Raw genomic sequence first — 21,705 nt, 5'->3', positions numbered from 1 at the left:
CAGCGAGGCCGGCGCTGAGGCAGAGGCAGGCACTGGGGGCACACGCAGCAGCTGGTGGCCGTGCGGCGCGGGGGTGTCCCACAAGTGGGTCACACTCACCTGCGTCGCACGGTCGCCATTTAAGGCCAAGTGCGCGGGTGGGCGGAGCAGCTGGGAGGCGGGAGCGGGGAGGGAAACAGAAGAGAAAAAGGGGCGGGGCTAAAGGCGGTGGCGGGAAGCGGGAGCGGGGGGCGGCGAGGTGGGCAAAACACGACGAGAAACGGCAAATACAAAAAAACAAGCACAAATTTTAGTACAAACGGGGGAAAAAGACAGTGACACACGATCTGGGGCACAGGAAGAAAACAAGCACAAATTCAGGAAAAAAACGGGGGAAAACGACAGTGACACACGATCTGGGGCACAGGAAGAAAAACAAGCACAAATTCAGGAAAAAACGGGGGAAAAAGACAGTGACACACGATCTGGGGCACAGGAAGAAAAACAAGCACAAATTCAGGAAAAAACGGGGGAAAACCAAAGGAGAGCGCTCAGGGCGGCAGCGAGGCCGGCGCTGAGGCAGAGGCAGGCACTGGGGGCACACGCAGCAGCTGGTGGCCGTGCGGCGCGGGGGTGTCCCACAAGTGGGTCACACTCACCTGCGTCGCACGGTCGCCATTTAAGGCCAAGTGCGCGGGTGGGCGGAGCAGCTGGGAGGCGGGAGCGGGGAGGGAAACAGAAGAGAAAAAGGGGCGGGGCTAAAGGCGGTGGCGGGAAGCGGGGGCGGCGAGGTGGGCAAAACACGACGAGAAACGGCAAATACAAAAAAACAAGCACAAATTTTAGTACAAACGGGGGAAAAAGACAGTGACACACGATCTGGGGCACAGGAAGAAAACAAGCACAAATTCAGGAAAAAAACGGGGGAAAACGACAGTGACACACGATCTGGGGCACAGGAAGAAAAACAAGCACAAATTCAGGAAAAAACGGGGGAAAAAGACAGTGACACACGATCTGGGGCACAGGAAGAAAAACAAGCACAAATTCAGGAAAAAACGGGGGAAAACCAAAGGAGAGCGCTCAGGGCGGCAGCGAGGCCGGCGCTGAGGCAGAGGCAGGCACTGGGGGCACACGCAGCAGCTGGTGGCCGTGCGGCGCGGGGGTGTCCCACAGGGACATCCTTAGAGTGTCCGTTACCTCCAACAGTGCAGCCTCCGTGCTGTGAGAAGCACGGAAGCCCAACTGGGATGTATCCAGTATGTTGTTATATTCCAAATAGTGGGAGAGATGCCGATTGACTAATGCCTCCATGATTTTTGCACAGCAAGAGAGAAGAGAGATGGGTCTAAAATTCAGAAGATCTGTGTTGTCAGCTAAAGCCTTTATGAGCAGGGGTTTTATGCGCACACTTTTCCATTTACGAGGGACAGTGGAAGTGGCAAGCGAGATGTTACAAACTTCCGCCAGAGCCTCAGCAAGGACTGGTGATAGTGCTGACATATCAGCAGGAGGCACCGGATCTGATGGGGAACCAGATTTCACTGGGGTTAGCAAGGAACTAACTTCTTCCCCTGTAACATTAGGAAAGAGTTCTAGGCTTGATGGACTTCGACCCTCCTGAAGTGGAGTTATGCCATGGGCGCCATCTTCAGGGCCAAAGCCACAATAGATCACATCGATTTTGTTGGTAAAATGGCTCCCTAAGTTCTCACATAGTGCCTGAGTAGGCGGTGGGAGCGGATTATTGGACCTGGGGTTGGTGAACTCCTTTAAAATAGTGAAAAGTTCCCGGGATGAGTTTTTAGCTTCCATGATGCAGGAGCCTAAATAAGATCTCCTGGCTGAATTACAGCTACCTAAGTAAGCTCTATGCGCTATTTGATAGAGCCATTCATCCTGCTCCAACTTGGATTTTCTCCATCTTCTCTCTTTGGCCCGACAGGAGGCTTTCTCTCTTCTGAGACTGTCTGAATACCAAGGGCCGGGGTTGTCCTCTCCTGAATCTTTACCCTCTTAAATGGAGCAATAGAGTCTAGGGTGTTAGTTATGGCGGCCCTGAACCTATCCAAGGCAGTGTCACCGTCTTCGCCCTTATCAAATATGGGATAAATAAAGGCCTGACTGAAGGCTGCCGGAGTCACTTTTTTCCAGGGTCTACGGAGGTCCTTATGACTGTGTGGGGGGCTAGGGGGTTTTGTACACGCACACGATAAGCTGAGTGCCAAATGATCTGTCCAGCCCATCTTCTGCGGGGGTTTCACCACCACCTCGCTGATGTTGGTAAAGACAGTGTCCAGCACATGACCAGCCACGTGTGTAGGACTGGTGATTCTGGGGGAAAGATCCAAAGATTCCATTGCTGCCGCCAAACAGGCAGATTCGGTGTTGGAGAGAGCTTCCAGGTGATGGTTAAAGTCCCCAACCAGTAGGAACCTGTCCGTTTGGAGCGTATACAGGGCCAGCATGTCTAACAGTGCAGCGTAAAACTTTCTCTTGTTACCTCCAGGAGGATGGTACACTAGGGCACCCGCCCACTCAATGGCTTGGCCCTCAGTACCCTAAATACCAATAGCTCCAGGTTGGGAGAAGAGACAGTATCTACGGTTTTTATATGATTTTATTTATTTTTTATTTTAATCAACTTGTAAAGCGCGCAAATGCCCTGGGGTGTCTCAGCGCTGTGGAATGCAAGAGGAAAACTGACCTGGAACTGACGACTTCTGGTTGAAGAGCCAGGTTTTTACCTGTTTCCTGAAAGCTAGCAGGGTGGGACTAGTTTTGATATGGAGGGGGAGGGTATTCCACAGTCTCGCAGTGGCGATTGTGAATCAGCTGTCTCCCCATGACGTTTTCTTGGTCCGGGGAACGTTCAGGAGGTGGGCTGATGAGGAGCGCAATGATCTGTTGGGTGCGTATGGGCAAAGTGCTTTTTTTAAGAATTCAGGTACAGTGTTGTGGATTGCCTTGTATGCAATGCATAACTCTTTAAATTTAGTTCGGCTTCTGATAGGCAGCCAGTGAAGTTGTCGCACTACTCTGGAAATTGGTTTGAACTTAGAAATGCCAGACAGGATCCTGGCGGGGAGAGCGCTTTGCAATGGCCAAACCTCCACCATTAGTGGCCCTGGGGGCCCCATCTTCCCGACGATGAGCTCCTGCAATGTCCTGGGCTGCCTACCTATCTTCGTTGCAGTGGTGTCCACTAAGTAGTCAAGTGGAATTTCCTCAGCTTTGATGGACAGAAAATCTGAATTTTATTAAAGACACAGAGGCTAATATTATTGCAGTCTCTTTTTATTGTGCCACCCACAGCAGCTCTTTTAAAGAATATAGAACATTAATCAAGTTCCAAGAATCCAACAAAGGACCAGAACCTCAAGCCATCTTCCTTCTTTTTTTGTGCACTGCAAACATAACCAAAACATTAACATGAACATCAAATTATGTCACAAATGAAAAAAAATTATCCACTCTTCTGAGGAATCCTTTTTCCCATTTTATTGCTGACCATGACCTATAAAAGAAAAAACGACAATTACCAAACAAGGGTCGGGATCAAGGAAGGGATTATATTTGCCTCCGTGTCTTTAATAGACCGGAGGCTAAGATTATTGCAAGTTCAAAGCTTCTCTAACAAACAAGAAGCTGCATCTGAAAGAGACAATTAGTTTTAGATTCCTTAATTTAGAATGACGTCATTTACAAAAGAAGGAGGGATTTGCTATATGTGATCTGCACATCAACACTTGTCTCTTTGTTATCCAGGAACAGTAATTATAAATGTATACCAAATTTTGAGTGCAACCTTGATGTAGAATGCTTATCCTCCTTAAGCATTAACCATAGACAATCCGCCTCACAAAAGTGTTGCAGAGTGTCACATCCATGTACCAAACAATAACATCAGTGCACATCACAAATAGTCTCTTTCATCCATGTGCTTTTAGCACGCACAGACACGACTTCTTATTCCAAAGGAATGACGTCAGACTGGATCTGGAATGTTTTTAGTCAGCAGTACCTCTGCGCGTCAAAAGGTGGCGTCGGTCAGCTCCACATTCGTCGTTGGCGTCGTGATCGGCGGGATGACGTCATGGTAGCTACTCAGACGCTGCCCTCCCGCGCTGACATCAGTTCTTTCTTTTTCCGGGCCAGCCAGCGCAGATCTGGAGAGTGTGGTACCTCCAGTCACTTTTTGACGGACTTTTTAGCAACTTTTGTCGACACCTTTTTTTGAGTCTTCGACTCCTGGTGCACGTCAGAGATGCTCGGTATCAAGGCTTGCGGCTTCTGCAGCCGACTGATGTTGGTGACTGATCCACACCACGTGTGCCTGTTTTGCGTGGAGCGCGACCATGATCCCAAATCGTGCTCCGACAGCTGGACCATGAATCTGAAGGCTTTGCGGAAGTGGTCTCGAGGCCCAGCAGTCGGCTCTGAGCCGTTCGAGGTCCCAGTCGCGTGGGAGACCAAGGGACCGGTCGAGGAGCCACCACAACCACCAGTCTTCGCACTCCTCAGGTAAGTCGTAGCACAAGAAGAAATCAAAGAAGCATTGTCACTCTTTGACTTCTTCCCGTCGGTCGGCTGAATACGACATGGGATGCGGGTGGTGCCCCTCCCGCGGCTCTGCGTGAGGAGCCTGAAGGGTCGACTCTGATTTTCCCTCCCTTCCCTGGACTCTGAGCCACCCCTGCTCACCTTTGCACCTTTTATTAAGCGATGCATGTCATCTTTAGGCAGCCCGACCCTGCTGGCGTTCCCTAGGACCCTGCGGACCTCGGCTGGGGCCCCGGTGCCTTAGACGCCGGCGGCTCCGGCCCGGCACCGCCGGGTCCCCTTGGATCCAGGCCTTTAACTGGATCGACGCTGGTCGACCTGATAACACCTCCCCCTGTGCCGATTCCACTGGCACCCAGTCCGCAGACGACGCCGGTTGTGTCCCCAGCCGGCTTTGACCCTGGCTTCTGCACTGTACTGGACACAGAGCCGGACCGGCGTCGATGGGTACCTTGTCCTACCCTGGTGCTCCAATCAGGCCAGATTGGCAACCAGAGGAGGGTGAGGACGACTGGAAGGGGTCTGGAGACCCTCTAGCTGACCAGTTTGAGTATGACCTAGTAGGGAATCCAAAAAGCTGGACCATCTTGGGAAGAAGATGTTTTCTTCCTCTAGCTTGGGACTGCGGTCATAAACACTGCATGTCTGTTTGGCCATTATACCCACTCTTTGTGGGATACGGTAGCGCAGGTGCTGCTCCAGTGCCCGGAGGAGGCCCAGGCCGTGCTCTCCGCGCAGTTGCGAAGGGGAGAGATGCAGCGTAGTTCACCATACGCTGTGGACTGGACACCGCATACTCGCTAGGTAGGACAATTTCGACGTGATACCCCAGGCTGAGATCGACTGGCTTTTCTGGAAATGTCCAAGCTACCCTTATGGACATGCCCTTTGATGGCCGTCGCCTGTTCGGCGACAAGGCAGACAGTGTGCTAGAGTGCTTCAAGGACTCAGGGGTTACGGCCAAGTCCTTGGGCCTCTCTACCACTCACCCTGTGCAGTCTGCTTTCTGCCCCTTGCGTGGCTACGGAAGGGTTGCCCCTCCACGTTCCACCCAGGGCCACAGGCCGGCGCAAACTTTTTAGCCCCTGCGTGGCAAAGGACGTAGGACCCACCGTTGTGGGCCTGGGGGGCCAGCGGGCGGGCAAGTCCTCCCCCCCTCTGCAGCAGCCTCCAAACCCTCCTAGTTCGACCTTCCAGGACCACCAATCACCAGCGGGCCGCAGGATTTGCCATCACCTCCCCCAGTGGCATACCATCAGGTCGGACAGGTGGGTTTTGCAGATAGTCCGAAGGGGTTACTCCCTCCCCTTCGAGACTACCCCCCTCCAGCCTTCCCACCTCAGTACCATCGCATGTCGGAGGATCAGCTGACCCTTCTCCAACAGGAAGTTATGGCTCTCTTGGCCAAGGGAGCCATCGAGCGAGTTCCTGCCCCAGAAGTAGGTCGTGGTTGCTGCTCCCACTACTTTCGGGTGCCCAAGAAGGACAAAGGCCTGCATCCTATCTTGGTTCTCAGGAATGTCAACCATTCAAGCTAGCCTGGCTGATTACTGCTGAATAGCCAGAAACCTGCCCAGGGATGCTTGTTTCTGGTCCAGGGGAGACATGGCTTGGCAGTTCGGGCTGGACTGTTCCCATGAGGCACAGGGTCAGACTGATTTGCATATGGCCATGTCTGAACTGGGGTGGCGGAGTGAGCTAAAGAATGATGATGGGTTAAACCCAGATCAGTTGAATGGGGGTGAGTGAGCAAGGGGAGTAACAAGGTGAGCGGCAAAGTGAGCAAGGGACCCACGTCTGGGGGGATACCCTGCCAACTTGGGGCGAACAAAGCAAAACCAAAGGGGATGATGGACGGAGTGTTGAACATTGCAAGCACAGATCCTTTGATAGCGGGCCTCCTAATTTGTTCACATATCTCACTGCCAAGACATTGTCCATCCTCAACAGAACTGAGTGCCAATCCTTGCCCTTTGTAAAGCGCTTTATCGTAAAAGACCCTGCTAGCAATTCTAGACAATTTATATACATTTTCCTTTCTTCCACAGTCCAAATTCCTCCAGTCAATGTCACACCACAACGAGCTCCCCAATCAGTCAAACACGCATCTGATTCTATAATCAATTACGGATTTATTCCGAAAATTGCTTTCCCACTCCAAGCTCCATATTTCTTAACCACCATTGAAGTTCTAACTTCGCTTCCTCTGAGAGGACAATTTCCTCTGAATATTTCATACCACGTCTTAAGTGACTGCCCTTCAGCCTTTGAAGAGCACGATAATTCAAAGGTCCTGGAAAAATGGTTTGAATTGTTGAAAACAACAGACCAACAATCCCCTCCACCATTCTCAAAGATATTTTTCCATCAACAAAACTCTTCGAATCTCCTTTCTTATCCTCTTTATTTTTTCCATTGGCAATCTCAGCTGACCCTGAAATGTGTTCTCAAAAAATCCCAAAATTGTGTTTCTTGGCTTGGTGTTAGACATGATTTTTCTCTGTTTAACACAAATCCAAGCTTCTCCAACAGATTTATCACCAACCTTCTTTGACCCTCTACTCTCAGTTTGTCGTAATCCAAAATTAAAATATCATCTAAATATATAATCAGACGAATTCTTCTCTCCCTCAAAAAGGCTACCACAGGACGAAGCATCTTTGTGAAACATAATAGGGCAGAGGATAACCCGAAGGGGAGACAAACAAACTTCCATAACTTTCCTTCCCACCTGAATCTTAGAAATCTCTAATGCTCTTTCCAAGTTGGGATAGTCAAATAAGTGTCTTTTAAGTCTAGACATGTCATCCAGTCCTCTGACTGTAACACACCCCTCAGCATATGCATTCCTTCCATCTTGAAATATGGTACTCTACCCAATTGTTTAATTGTTTCAAGTTTATGACTGGTCTCATACCTTTTCCTTTCTTTTCCACAAGAAATATATTGCTCACAAAACCCGCACTGCAGTCCATTTCCTCTGCAATGGCCCCTTTCTTTTCCATTTCTCTCACTACCGTATCCACTAATTCTGTTAACTTTGAGTTGAATCTTATCATACTTATCATGATACTGAACCGGTTCCTCTACGAAATCTATATGGTAACCCATGACTGTGTGAAGAACCCACAGGTCCTTTGTAATCGCATTCCAATTTTGATAAAATTGAGCAAGTCTGCCACCCAACTTTACATGGATAACAAAAGGGCCTTGACTTACCTGTTCTCTATTATGTCTATTTGCTCTGGTATTGGCTCTTTGTCTTTATGGATAAAAGTTCCCGTGTTGGTAACCACTCTGAGGCTAGTACTGATAAGGACTGAACCCTCTAGAAAAGGAGGCCCTTGTGATCCCTTGTCCACGGTCTGGGAATCAACCTCCAATTTGCCTGGCCCCACCAAAAACACGACAATCAAATACCTTTTTGATCCCTCTCTGTGATTTTAGTGGAGAGCTGAATGCTCCTACATACTTAGACATTTCCTTAATAAATGTCTCTCCAAATAACATCCCATTGGCCTCCAAGCAACCTTCATTATTCGCTAACTCAGCTAATTTGGGATCTATTTTGAGAAGAATACCCTAACTTCTCTCCACCGACATAGCAGTATTTATGTTACCCAGCAAACAAACTGCCCTCTGAATCCACTCTCTCAATTTCTCCACATCCAGAACCTTCTTTCCCATATAGGCCTCTTCGGCCATGTCGAAGATTTTTGTGCGTGATCCAGTCAAATCCAACAACCTATCTTAACAAATTCTTATGCATTTGTCCAGTCCTTTCCTCGGACCATGACCACCTTTCCCAATGAATGCTATAATTTTAGCATGACTATTGTCTTAGCCAAATTAGGACGTGGACAATCGGAGTGTAGCCTCATCCTCACATGTTTTGGAATCTGCTTCCTTAGTCACAATTCCACATATTCCGCCACAAGCGGAGCCGAACTCCATTCTGGAGAAAGGGGATGCTTCAACAACATCGGGTCAAACATTGACTCCCCAAGGGGGTTAGTCACAATACCAAGGCCAACCGCCTTGTCACCAATTTTACTGACTTATCCTTCTCAACAATTTCAACTTTAGAATCAAATTCAGAGTAGCAACTCAGCTCAATTTCTGCCCTCCCTGAAGATTCACCACAAATAATAGTAGCATGCCTTCTATTACTTTTAGTTCTTGATTCTGATATCAAACGACCTCTACAATGGTCCCCTTGTGTGTCCTCGACACTACCATGTTTTGTACGGTTACAAAGACCACCATCTGCATATGCAGTTTTTGTTTTCTTATTTTTAAAACCATCAGCGTCCACATTTTTACGCTTTCTAGTAACTTTTCCTTCCTTTTTGATCACTGGTCCCTCACCTGCTGACCAAAAAGGCTCTTCCTGGGAGGAGATACCTTTATTCTGAATGAGGTTAACAAACTTGTTCTCCATTTTTTAACCTAAATCAGTGGCAAACTTATTTAACATATTGCAGTTCTTTCCTCAATACTAATGTTTGCTATTGACATTTTCCTCAGTCATTTTAACGGACTATTTAGTTTCTTAAAATCGACAATTTGCCACTTAAAATCGATAATTTGCCACTTAAAATATCAACCAATATCTTCTGACCCAATAATTTGCAACTTAAATCCAATAACTTGTGACACAACAGAATTTTCCAAAAATAAAAGTTCACCCAAAAGACTCGACATCCACAATATCCAACTTAAAATAACCTCCGCTATCTTTTTGCTTCATAAAATAATCTTTTAACCTGAAACAGATCGTGCTACATTAACTTTTCCTTTCCTGTCAGTTTCCAAATCGGTAACTGACACCGATGCTCGTGCACGCCTAAAACTCAACGTGCAAGCGTAAACATCCATGCTCTTAAACTGAGGAGGTAGAGCGTTAACTCAACTCTACCCAAGATGTCCTCTCGGCATGACGACGAACCCTTTGATGCTTCCTTGCTCGTGAGCCTGGCGCCTCTAACTGTAAGACATCTGTTTGAAAAAATGCTTTTAAAATATCTAATATTTTAAGAGACTAAACCAACCAGAAAAACCTCCTTCGTTATTGCGCCTCAGTCCAAACCTTCGGGCATGCAAAAAAAACAAAGAACCGTCCCGCTCTTCAAATACACTGTGTCACCTTCTCCAGACACGGCTGATTCAGCGCCCGAATTGGTCACATCGTAGTCATCCCTCAAAGGCTACAACAAAAAATGTATCAATCTCCATGCGTCTCAGGTTACAAACTTCCCCGTGCGTCGTTTTACATAGAGACCATACTCAAACATGCGCTTATACTGAAAGAGTTTCCTACAGAATTACTTACGTAAAGTTATTCCTCACACTCATTCCTTTAAGAATGGTTTCATCTGGTTCAAAAAAACACTCTCCTTATTTAAAATACTCCAACACACAACAACAGGAGCGACAGCACACATAGACTTATCTGTTTGGGCAGCAGCAAAAAAGAAGGAAGATGGCTGGAGGTTCTGGCCCTTTGTTGGATTCTTAGAACTTAGTCAAAGTTCTATATCCTTTAAAGGAGCTGCTGTGGGTGGCGCAATTAAAGGAGATTGCAATAATCTTAGTCTCCGGTTTTGTCATAAAATCGTCTCTGGTTGATGGGTCTTGTCCATCTTCTAACACAGCTACTGCTTGGAGATCCTCGCCTTCCTCCACCAGACATGCGCACCAGCACCCTCCGCTCCAAACATGTCGTGCTATTCCATGAGGAGGGATCAAAGCCATAAAGTCAGTGCCCCGGCAACACCAGGCAAAGCGGTCTATTTCCTATACTTCCTCATACCCGCGAAGGACGAATCCCTCATGCCAGTCCTCGACCTCTATCCTCTCTACAGATGCATCCTGTTCGACCATTTCCACATGGTCACCCTACAGAATGTCATTCCCCTGCTGCGCTACAGCAACTTAATTTTTACCCTCGGCCTGAAGGAAGCCTGCTTTCACATCACAATTCTTCCAGCTCATTGGTGCTAACTCCGCTTCTTTGTAAGTGGTCAACACTACAAGTTCAAAGTGCTACTCTCCAGAGTCACCACAGCTCAGAGTGTCTTCACCAAGTGTTTAGCGGTAGAGGCCGCTCTCTTAACCTGTTAACCGCGGTGTAAATTCTGATGCGTGCGGGTGATTTATTGCGCGGGCAGGGCCACGTTGGCCAACGGACGTGCGCAGCACTACCGAGGTAGTGCTCATGATGGCATTTGGCCAACGCGTGCACGCAAGGGGTTAAGGGGGAGAGAAATCCATGTTTTGACTATCTTGACCACCGACAGATAAAGAGTGCAAGCAGGCTACAGTCTCCCTCCTTTATAGCTTTGGTTTCACAGTAAGTGCCACAAAGTCCCACTTGGAATCACTTCAGTTCCAACCCTTTCTAGGGGCCCTCCTCAATTACATAGTGCCAAAAGCCTTTCCCAGTCCACAAAGGGTACAGGTGTTCCAACAATGATTGCCTCTTTTTCAGCTACTGAGCCTCCTTTCAATTCACACTGTTACGTGCCTCCCTGAAAGATGGCCTATGACCACACCAGGCTTCAAATGCTGTGGATGAATTAGCCAGGGATCTTTCCCTATGCTTTTCCACAGGCTAGAGGGTCAAGGTATCCCTACTGTGCCCCCTGTGTCTTTTTTGAGTTTTGTTTAGGATTCTGGACTGAGTCCTAAGATGGCTGCCAACACTTCCTTGTTGATGTGAATGCAGCCAGTCAGATCTCAGCAACAGATCAGTCGGATCTACGTAGGCTCAGCGTCCCTAGATCTACAGTTTGTTTGAGCATTAATTGCTCAAAAAGTAGTTTGTGGATTTACACCAAATTACACAAAGCATTCTTTCTGGACAAAGAGCTAACTTTCTGCAAAACTTGGTTTAAATCTGTTATGCGGTTTGGGAAATAAATGTGTCTAAAGTTCCTATGGAAAAATGAATGTGAAAAACACGTTTTTGGGCCCCACTTTTTTCTCACCCCCTGAAGCTTTCTTTGCGCAAACTAGTCAAAAAGTAGCTCCGATGAATGAGCCACAGACTCTGCAGGGCGGGTCAGTGAAGCAGGACCGGAGCTCCCCGTAAAACATCCAAAATCATTCTTGGCATTGAGGTACACCGACATCTGCTGGAAGTTTTTAAAAAACGTCTTTATTCTTTATGGAAAGCTGTGCAGGTGAAAATAAAACCAAACGCGTTTCTCCTCATAAGAGGCTTGATCACGGGTAGAAGCTCTCTGCCTTTCAACTGTTCTCGTGCTTTTACACCGAAGTTCAGTAATTTCCCAGAGTGCACTTGCCCACAAGTGTGTCCTTTTATTTCTTTTACGCCAACAGTAGCATGCTGAAACTTTATTAGTCCATTCTCACAAACATGGTGTAATCCTGCCTGACGCTGAAGGCTGAAAGTAAGTGAAATGTTAATTTTTTTACCTGTTCTTTCAAACTTTTCTTTCCACATCGCATTTTATACACCTTCAGCCAGCAAGTGAAAACATCATCTTGCATTCCCTTACCAGCACTCCAGATGATTTTCGTATGGAATTCTTTCCGTTTTTGATCTTCTGGGAGGATAGGTGAGCCGGCTCATTGAAAGTCAAAAAAGTCAAACACATCCACAAATACTCTGATGAATGAGCAACATGGATTTAAATGTTGGCCCTCATTGGACCTCCCCCGTGGATGCACAGTGAATCATTCTGGGACTTGTGGTTTGCTCCATTTCAGCCCATTTTTAAGGCTGACCCTGTTGTTGAGATGTTGAGAGACGCAAAGGGGTAATTGCCTCTGCCTCGGACCTGCCAAGGTTGAGATCCGAGTTAGCCTTGAAAATGGGCTGATATTAAGCAAATTCGGTACACAAATGTGCAAAACCAAATGGACAGCAATATTCCAGGTACTACCCACTGGAGGGTTTAATTGTGACAATTTGCCGTGCAAACCACAAGTCCCAGAATGCTTAACTTTGCATCCACGGGGGAGGTCCAAAGAGGGCAAATATTTAAAAGCTAGCTAACGGATGAGTGGGTTGCTAGGAGGTCAATGCTGGACTATGCCTTTGAAAAAGTTCGCAAAGAATGAAACGCGCCAGGCTGCATGTCCGTGAGAAAATAAACAGCAGTTAATTACCGATTTGTGAGTGCACCTTCCTTATTGATTGAGGGAGTTTTCTGGATATATATATATAATATTATATATATATATATATATATATATATATCATGCTCGATTTCCGTCAGACTCCCTTCCACTCTCGACCGGGTGCTCTGCATGCGGGGTGACGGACACCACGCTGGTCTCCAAGACCACAGCTTCTCAGTACAATAAAGCACCTGCACTTACAGGAACGTGGCCCAAAACCTTTTATAATATATATGATAATTTATCCTTACATTTAAATTACAATGTAGTTACAAGTCACAGAGGAGCGCTTTGCCTATGTGGAGGCTGTGTGCCTTTATAAGGATGTGTGTTTGCTGTTTCTTGGTGGCAAGTGCTGCTGTGTATTGTGAAAGGTTACAGTGTGGAGTGTTTGGTCATGCATATGTTAGGAATAAAGTGTGTTCTATTGGGTATTCCCCTTTGGCAGTCTCTGACAAGTGCTGCCATGAACATGGTGATAGCTAAACTAATAACTATTCAGGTCTTGGCTAGAACTCTAGCTAGACTGAGACTAGACTGATACTGTGCACCCCTGAGGTCCATTCATCAGCTTTGTCCTCATCCTGCCATCAAAGTCCAGTGCTTTGTTTTATACCCCAGTGACCCTTGCTGTTGCATGTTTTAATGAGCAATATGTTCCCACGCTCTCAAAACCTTCCCCCAATCCTTTTTACTTTCATTTTTATTATGTACAACCAGTGTTGTTGTAAAAAAGACTTACCTGCATCATTGCTTAGTCCATGACACCAGCACCACATAGGTTTGACAGAAGGCACATTGTTTTCAACCATAGTCCAGTTGTTGTCTTAAAGATGTAAACCAGTATTAAAAAAGGTTTAAACCACAAAATATTTCGCCTATGCTACAAAACTACGATTACAGGTAAGCAACCTTTCTCTTAATTTTTGTGGATTTTCTACCTGTTTCTGAACTTTAATTTATTTTCCCTCATCCAGCTGAAGTTGTCCTTCCTGGCTCTGAAGACCCTCTCTGCAAAATCTGCATGGATTCTCCAATTGATTGCGTCCTTCTGGAATGTGGGCATATGGTGACCTGCACCAAATGTGGCAAGCGTATGAGCGAATGCCCCATCTGTCGGCAGTACGTGGTGCGAGCTGTTCATGTCTTTCGATCCTGACAAAAGTAGCCAAGATGTGAAGAAGAGAGAATATAAACTTTCTATGAACTTGAAATTGATATAGAGTTGATTTTTAGACTGGAGCATTTGCCAGTAAAAACACGGTCCTGGCAATGGTAAGGTGTGGAGTTCTGGTATTTGCATATATATTCTGCTATAAATCTGTTGGCTGATTATTCCAGCATTTTGAGTCCTTGTTTGGGAGGAGGGTTCCAATTATGTGCTGGACTTTGATGGACAACTGGATATTTTATGAACGCCTTAGTAATGTTGTTTCAATGGTCTAAGTGATTAGAACACCATTCCACAATACCTTTGTGCCTTTATAAGGGTGATGTCCTCCTCTGGGAGAAGGTTACATCTCTACACAAGCTTCGGGTTCCTTTGCAGCCCATCAAATATGATCAAAATAAGTAAGACTTTATACAGCAAAGCTGAAACTAACTGCCAACTATATAATGGCGACCCTCTTACATGGCACACTGCCCTGGTTAAATATATTTCTGGACTTGAAATTCTATTCTTGTGCCTTAGAAATGCCCACACCAGAAACAGCTTCCAGTAATGTTTGCAGAATTGTAGAATTAATTAACAAGAGACTATAGCACAGGTTAGCAGAAATGTTCAGGTGGAGGAAGGCCTGTAAAAAGGACATGGGAGAAAAAGACAGGAAGCCAAGGACAATGTTTCATTCCTGTATGCCTTTATCGCACCACTGTGCCTGTGACAAGCTGGCATCTTGCTCACCTTTCTCAACTGGTAATGGGATCATTCATTACTAATCAGGTGCAAATGTTAAACATTCGCGATCTTTCTATTAAAATATGTTTTATTTGTGCAAATAAATGGAGGGGGAGGATGGTAGAATTGTCTGATGTCTCTTTTTTTTGCTGCTACGTTTGAATAGCATATGGGTGAGTCAAGTTGTGTATAACCTTCATCTCTTTAAAAGAGGCGCTTCAACAATCTACAGTAGAATTCCAACCTTGCAGGTCGTGTCAGCCACAAACTAAAAGAGCAATGAAATGATTTTGAACATAAAAACGTATTTACACATATTATTTGACTAGGAGTTCTGGCACCCTTCTTGTTGGAAATTGCGAGTGGGACCTGAAGGCAGCATTGTGCTGACAAGTTAGTGTCTGGGAAATGGCATAACAAGTTATTATACACATCTATCTAGTTGAATTGAGGAATATTGGAATATTAAACTTGAGTGACTCTTGAGTGACAATTTCAAATAACTGTATACTTTCTGTCTGAGCAAGTGTGAAATAGAACTACCATCAATGGTAACATTAATTTTCATTGTCATTCCTTGGGTTGGGGTGGGAGTGTAGATGGAAAACAGCTGACTGTTGTCAAACTGTGATTTGTTGGCGAACATCTGTTCTCTAGAGTTACCCACTAAAGTTTTATTCAGGGTCTTTCAGAACTTTTATGCGCTGCATTTTTCTTTTTTCCTGCATAAAAATTGTTTACTTGCCTTCCAGATGATACAACGTTTCTCTTGTCCTTTCGGCATCAGTATTTGTCGATCTGCAAACACCACATTTACTTGACCCATGTGCAGAATCTGTTTACATCAATATCTGTCACTGATTGCATACATGTTTGCTTTGATCTTTCCTACATTACATATCTTATTGCTTGTTCGTGCCTCACTGGACAACGTTTGTACAATCAAGATCGCTTGTCAACAATTCTTTCCATGATGTACATAATTGTTTTAAAGTCTATCAATATTCTGTGGGGTTTGTCAAGGATTAGTTAAGATTCTCTCACTGTCTTGCCATTCACATGGGTGCTTGATGTGGATGCCAGGGCGCATCTCCTTCTAAACTAATACCAATAGGGGAGGCTAGTCCTTAACACTTTGAAGTAATGGTGGCACCTGCCAGATGTCAGACGGTCTGTACGAGTGGTAACTCAGATTATTGATAATGCCCAAGGAAAGTAAGTACAAACATCTTAAGAAGTAAAAGGCCACAAAGGCATAAAATTCCTTCTGGTTGCAAGCCCTGAAGTAAGCACAGGGACCTTTGTTTTTAGTATAAGCAACCTCGCGCACAGCTGAAAACCGGAGGTTTCTGTAAACCAAGGATGCCTATTCTTAATTGTACCTCATGCTTCTTTCTTCCACCACTCGGCACTTCTCCACCGTCCTTGCATTTGGTGAACAAAAGAGCTGGTCTCCAAAAACAATGGCAGGTGCTCACTACCACTAAACACCGGCGCAAGAGCAGTGGAGCCTGTTCATGGAGATAATTTGTCAGGAAAAATCCTTGAAGTGGCTAAAATCATAAATCACCACATCTGTAGCAAAGGGAGGACAAGTACGTTTATTGCATATGCACAAAATAAAGCAGCTGGGAGTCAGTCTCAAATTACACATGCTACGAGTCCATTCTTATGATACAATAACTCCAACACAATAGTAACAATAGTAAAAGCTTTTTGCTTTTCCCGTTCTTCCCCACAAATTCTGCTACTATTTAAATACATACACTTCCTCAAAGCGCAGCTTTCCTGTCTTCGTGACTCTAGCAGTCATACTACCTATACAAGTTTGGAACATCCTCTGCTGATTTGAGTTTCCTGCAAAATATCTAAGTCATGAAGTGTTAGACCTGTCAGCCCTAGGGTGGTCTTTCCCTATTTTTTTCGCCCTTGCCTCATTTTTTCCCACCTTCTTTTTGTTGGCCTTAGGTTTCTGGGCACCTTTCCATTGCCAGGCAATGCTAAGGTGCAGGTGCTCTCTTCCCCCAATATGGCTGCCACTGACCCCTGCTACTGCAGCGTGGTCTTTTTAGACGCACTCTAGTAGCCGGGAGCTGGCTGGAACCCTTAAACATTGTTGCAATACCAGCCTGCCTGCCTGCCCATAGCTAGAGTTAGGAAGCTCCTGGAACCTTCCAGAATAGGGGAGTGGTCACCCACTGCCAACTGCCAACTGCCACTATAAAAGAAAAGGGAGGGAAACTTTCTAGTCAGTTGGGGCATCACTTACCTGGGGGACCATACACAGGAGACTTAGGCGGTAGGGCCTAGTCAGGAACCCATACCACTGGGGGTGACAGGGTTTAGGCGCTGCCCACCAAGCTGTGTGAGGAACACTGAGCTAGTCCACTGATCTGGCCCGGCGGGAGGGGAACCCAGGGACCACCTGAAGTGACCTGCTGAGGAAAGCCTTCAACTCAAACCCCCCCCCGCCTCAAGAAACCAAGAGACTGTAACCTATCAAGGGCGCAGGAGCCACCAAGCGCTAAGAACAACCCTGTACTAACCAGGACTGCCGGAGATCAACCAGGTAACCAGGTCCTGTCAGCTGCCCTGTGCTGTCCTGCTTGTGCCCCTGCTCTGTCCTGACTTAACTGCCTTGCCAAGATTGCCTAATTTATGCCTCAGCGCTCTCCTGCCGAGTCCCCTGAGAAGCGCTAAGGTTCTTGAGGAGATTGCTGCCCTGAAGCGCTATGCCCACAAAGCGCTATTGTTGAGACTGTCCCAGCGCGGTAATCTGCCAGAGACTGCGATGCCGCTGAACGGTTCCTCAAGCGCTGTGCTGTCCATCGCGCGGCACCCCCTGACTCACCGCTGCAGCCCGGGCTCCCCGGTGGGTGCTTTAGTGCCGAGGCTGGAGCGCTTGCTGCCGATCACCCGGCACGGCGTCCCAGCATTGCAGGATCGCTGCCTTGGAGTGCACCTCTTCCACCGGCGCGTGCCTGGAGGAGTTCTTCCCCCCCCCCCCCCCCACCCCGCGGGGTGCATGGTTTCGGCGGCCCTCAGTGCCAGGAGGGGGCCGCCGGAGTCAGAGTAGGCCGCGCTAGGCCTGAAGGAATCCTCTCACCTCACGTGACGGGGGCGTCGATACCAACTCCGCCCCTGCCGCGCTCCTATGGGGTCCTGACGTTGCGCCCCGCAGGCCGCGCTGCCATTGGCGGCTGTGGGAGCGCCCTTGCTTCCTATTTGTCCCCGAGTGCTGCCAGGCTGAAGAAAGGCCCAGGATCGAGTGAGACACCGGCGCGGGGGCTCGGAGCGAGTCGAGAGCCCCTGCCGACAGCACGGGGCCGAGTGAGCCCCCGGAGAGCAGGAGCCCTCCCTTGCCATCTGATTCCGTCGCAAGGGGCCGGAGGAGGCCCGAAGCCCGCAGGTAACGTCCCGGGGGAGGGCGGACAACCCGAGCAGAGCGGGGCCTCCCAGGAGTGAAAAGGAGGCCCCGAAACCACCCCTCCCCTCGGGAGTACTTAAGACTGGGCCCCGTTGGCCCCATGCCACGATAAGAATTGGCCCAGACTCTGGAAGAACCCTAGACCCTAGGCCAGTCGAGTTAACCCCTGCCTGGGGTAAAGTTAAAGGCTTAACTTATCCCTGTACATGTTTAGTGCTGGCTGGTGCCAGGGTTCACCTCTGCTAATGAAATGGTTTCCCTTTAACACAATGGTTTACTTCCGAATGGTTAAATGTTGCCCTAAATAGGGATCTGATTATTTCTGGCCTGGTGAAATGGTTATTACTGATTGATTTTACCTAATGCAACGGTTTACTTCTACTAAATGGAAGGTTGTTCACCCCTGATGCAATGTTCAGAATTACTTGGTGAAATGTTTTCTCTTGCTTAATAAGCAGTGGCCTGATTTGTAGGAAACTGATTATTCCTACTTCATGACATGTTATTTAAATGTCTTTATAAAGAATTCCTTGCAGGTGCTGACTAGAAGCAAGGCTGTTGCCAGGCCTACAGTTATTTAATATTTAATATTTATGTATTTAAGTATTTATGGCCGAATAATAAAACACCTGTGCTTTTATGGGAAGGTAATAAGTCATTACTACTGTGATTTTTGATTGCCCTGATCTTGATTTTAGATAAAACTTATTTATTTGAATCAAAACCTACTGGTGTGGTCTCAGTCTCTGCGTGCACTTTTTGTCTCAGTGGATGCATGTGCTGTGCAGTCGCTTAACACCTAAGCTTCGGGTGCCTACCGGCTCGGTCCATGATACCCCCCGGGGATCTGGTGACCCCAGGTCCTACATTGGTGGCGAGCGGTGGGATTCAGGACCTGTGGCTGTACAGCACCCTCCAGTGAGACAGAGTGCGCTGCAATTAGACTAGACACCTATCGTGCATGCAAGCCTACTTAATTGACCCCCCCCCCCCCCCATTGTGTAACCTGAGTGCGTAGAGACCAGTATTGTTACCTACGTCCTAGAGCTTTCTCTTTAATTTATCTGGGTCCCCACCTGGCAAAATGGAGTTCCAGCTAGCTGACCTGGAAGAATACACAGTGGTGCAGCTTAGGGAATTTTGTCAGGGGATGGGGGTGCCGGTTGGGCGGAGAGCCGCAAAGGAAGGACTCCGTACCACCTTGAGGGCATGGGCAAGGGCCCACCCAGAGGGGAGAGGGGATGAGGGACAGGAGGGGCAGGGTGCACCAGGGGAGGTAGGCACTCCACAAGACCCAGGCCCACTCAACGTTGATGTGTCTGACAATGTGTTGCCAGGAAGACGATCCGGGGCAGGAAGTAGTGTATCTAGGGGAGTATGAGGACAGGAGGGAGGAGAGGCAAGTTAGAGCACGAGAGGGAGAGAGAAAGATTAGCTTTGGAAGAGAGGAAGTTGGCGCACGAGCTTCAGCTTAAGGAGTTGGAGCTGAGAGCATTGCAACTGAATGCGCCAGGAAGTCCCAATGGTGGCAGCGTACAAGGGGCTCAACACGAGCCTAGCTTTTGGTTACCCGAGGAGGTAATAGCGAGCTACACTCAAGGAGATGACATTGCCAAGTGGTTGGAGGCGTATGAAGTGGCCATGACCGCCAATGGGGTGCCCGAGAAACACTGGGAAGAGCACTCTCATGGACATGCCTTTTGATGGCCGTTGCCTCTTTGGCGACAAAGCGGATAGTGCGCTGGAGTGCTTTAAGGACTCCAGGGCTACGGCCAAGTCCTTGGGCCTGTCGGCCCAACGCCAGCAAACGTCTGCGTTTTACTCCTTTCGTGGCCACGGAAGGGGCACCCCCGCACGTTCGTCCAGCCACAGGCCGCAGAACCAACCTAAACGCGGTCACGGATGTGCATTCTGCCGTGGCGGAGTAGGGGGACAGAGAGCCGGTCAGTCCACATCCGCTGCCGCAGCATCTGCCTCAAAGCCTTCCTAGTCCGAGCTTTCAGGCCCATTCTATGCCAGTGGGAGGCAGAGTTCGCCATCACCTGCTCCACTGGCGTCCCATCACTTCGGATAGGTGGGTGCTGCAAATCATCCGAAGGTTCTACTCCCTCCCCTTAGAGGCGACCCCTCCAGCCATGCCACCGCAATACCACTGCATGTTGGGGGATCACTTGCAACTTCTGCGGGACCTCAGGAGCGTCAACGGTTTCCTCCGGAAGGAGAAGTTCAAGATGCTGACGTTAGCTCAGGTTTTGGCTATTCTGGAGACTGGACGGTAGCGTTGGACCTGCAGGACGCTTATTTCCACGTTGCCGTCCTGCTGGCCCACCGACGTTACCTGCGGTTCGCGGTGGGCCACGAACACTTTCAGTTTTCTGTGCTCCCTTTCAGCCTCACCAGCGCCCCTCGGGTGTTCACGAAAGTGATGGCGGTAGTCGCTGCTCATCTGCGCAGATCTGGGGTTCCAGTCTTCCCCTATCTCGTCGACGTTGTTGAAGGCGGGCTCGCCCCAAGCAGTCGTCCCCCACTTTCAGACTACGTCCGACCTCCTGCATTCACTGGGGTTCTCCATCAACGTGCCAAAGTCACACCTGAGTCCCTCCCAAAAGCTCCTCTTCATCGGAGCTGTTCTGGACTCAGCGCAGTTTTGGGTTTATCCTCCCAAGCAGCGGGTACGGGATATTCAGGTTCTGATTCAGATCTTTCAGGCTTTATCCAGAGTTTCAGTTCGGTTGACCCTACGGCTTCTGGGACTGATGGCTTCCTGCATCCTGTTGGTGCATCACTGCAGGTGGCGAATGCAGGCTCTGCAGTGGGACCTGAAGTTCCAGTGGGCACAACATCAGGGCAACCTGGCCGACCACGTCCTGATCTCGGAGGGCACTACGAGACAATTGCAGTGATGGCTCACAGACCGCGACTGGGTCAGTGGCAGATCCCTCTCTCTTCCCCAACCGGAGCACATAGTGGTGACAGATGCGTCCCTCCTGGGATGGGGGTCCACATGGGAGAGGCGGAGATGAGAGGCCTCTGGTCTCTGGCAGAGTCCAGGCTCCATATCAACCTTCTGGAGCTGTGGGCGATCCGACTTGCACTGAAGGCATTCCTTCCCTCTGTCTGGGGAAGTGTAGTGCAGGTGTTCACGGACAACACCACCGCCATGTGGTATTGCAACAAACAGGGCGGGGTGCGATTGTGGACCCTTTGTCAGGAGGCTCTGCGCCTCTGGACATGGCTGGAACATCAGGGCATCACCCTGGTGGTTCACACCTGGCAGGTTCTCTGAACGCCAGGGTGGACAAACTCAGCCGTCGGTGCATGATGGATCACGAGTGGTGTCTGAACTCGAACGTGGCACAAGGTCTCTTTCAGCAGTGGGGAGAGTCTTGGTTAGATCTGTTCGCCACCGAAGAGAACGTGCAATGTCATCAGTTCTGCGCCTTGGAGTTTCCAAGGCGGCACTCGCTCAGAGACGCTTTTCGACGTGAGTGGAGTTGCGGTCTGTTATACGCCTTTCTGTCTATACCACTTCTGCCCAGAGTGCTGAATAAGATCAAGTGCGACCTGGCCCAAGTCATCCTTGTGGCTCCGGATTGGGCACGAAGATACTGGTATCCCGAGCTACTAAGTCTGTCAATCGATCCCCCAATTCGACTGCCTCTTTAGGAGGACCTTCTGTCGCAGCAGC

The 21,705-nt window shown here is 48.3% G+C and overlaps 1 protein-coding gene across 7 annotated transcripts in view; it reads left to right on the top strand.

Moving 5' to 3' along the window:
- Positions 1-14,713, top strand: part of RFFL (ring finger and FYVE like domain containing E3 ubiquitin protein ligase) — a 286,407-nt gene extending 271,694 nt beyond the window's left edge. For all 7 annotated transcript variants that reach the window (XM_078679598.1, XM_078679599.1, XM_078679604.1 and 4 more), the window contains one exon: positions 13,668-14,713. In XM_078679598.1, coding sequence (XP_078535724.1) covers positions 13,668-13,849 — 182 coding nt within the window. In that variant the 3' untranslated portion in view covers positions 13,850-14,713. The remainder of the gene's footprint in view (positions 1-13,667) is intronic.
- Positions 14,714-21,705: the final 6,992 nt, after the last annotated feature.

This window comes from Lissotriton helveticus, chromosome 3_1 (assembly GCF_964261635.1).
Source record: "Lissotriton helveticus chromosome 3_1, aLisHel1.1, whole genome shotgun sequence".
NCBI lineage: Eukaryota > Metazoa > Chordata > Amphibia > Caudata > Salamandridae > Lissotriton > Lissotriton helveticus.
This window is presented reverse-complemented; position numbering and strand designations above follow the sequence as displayed.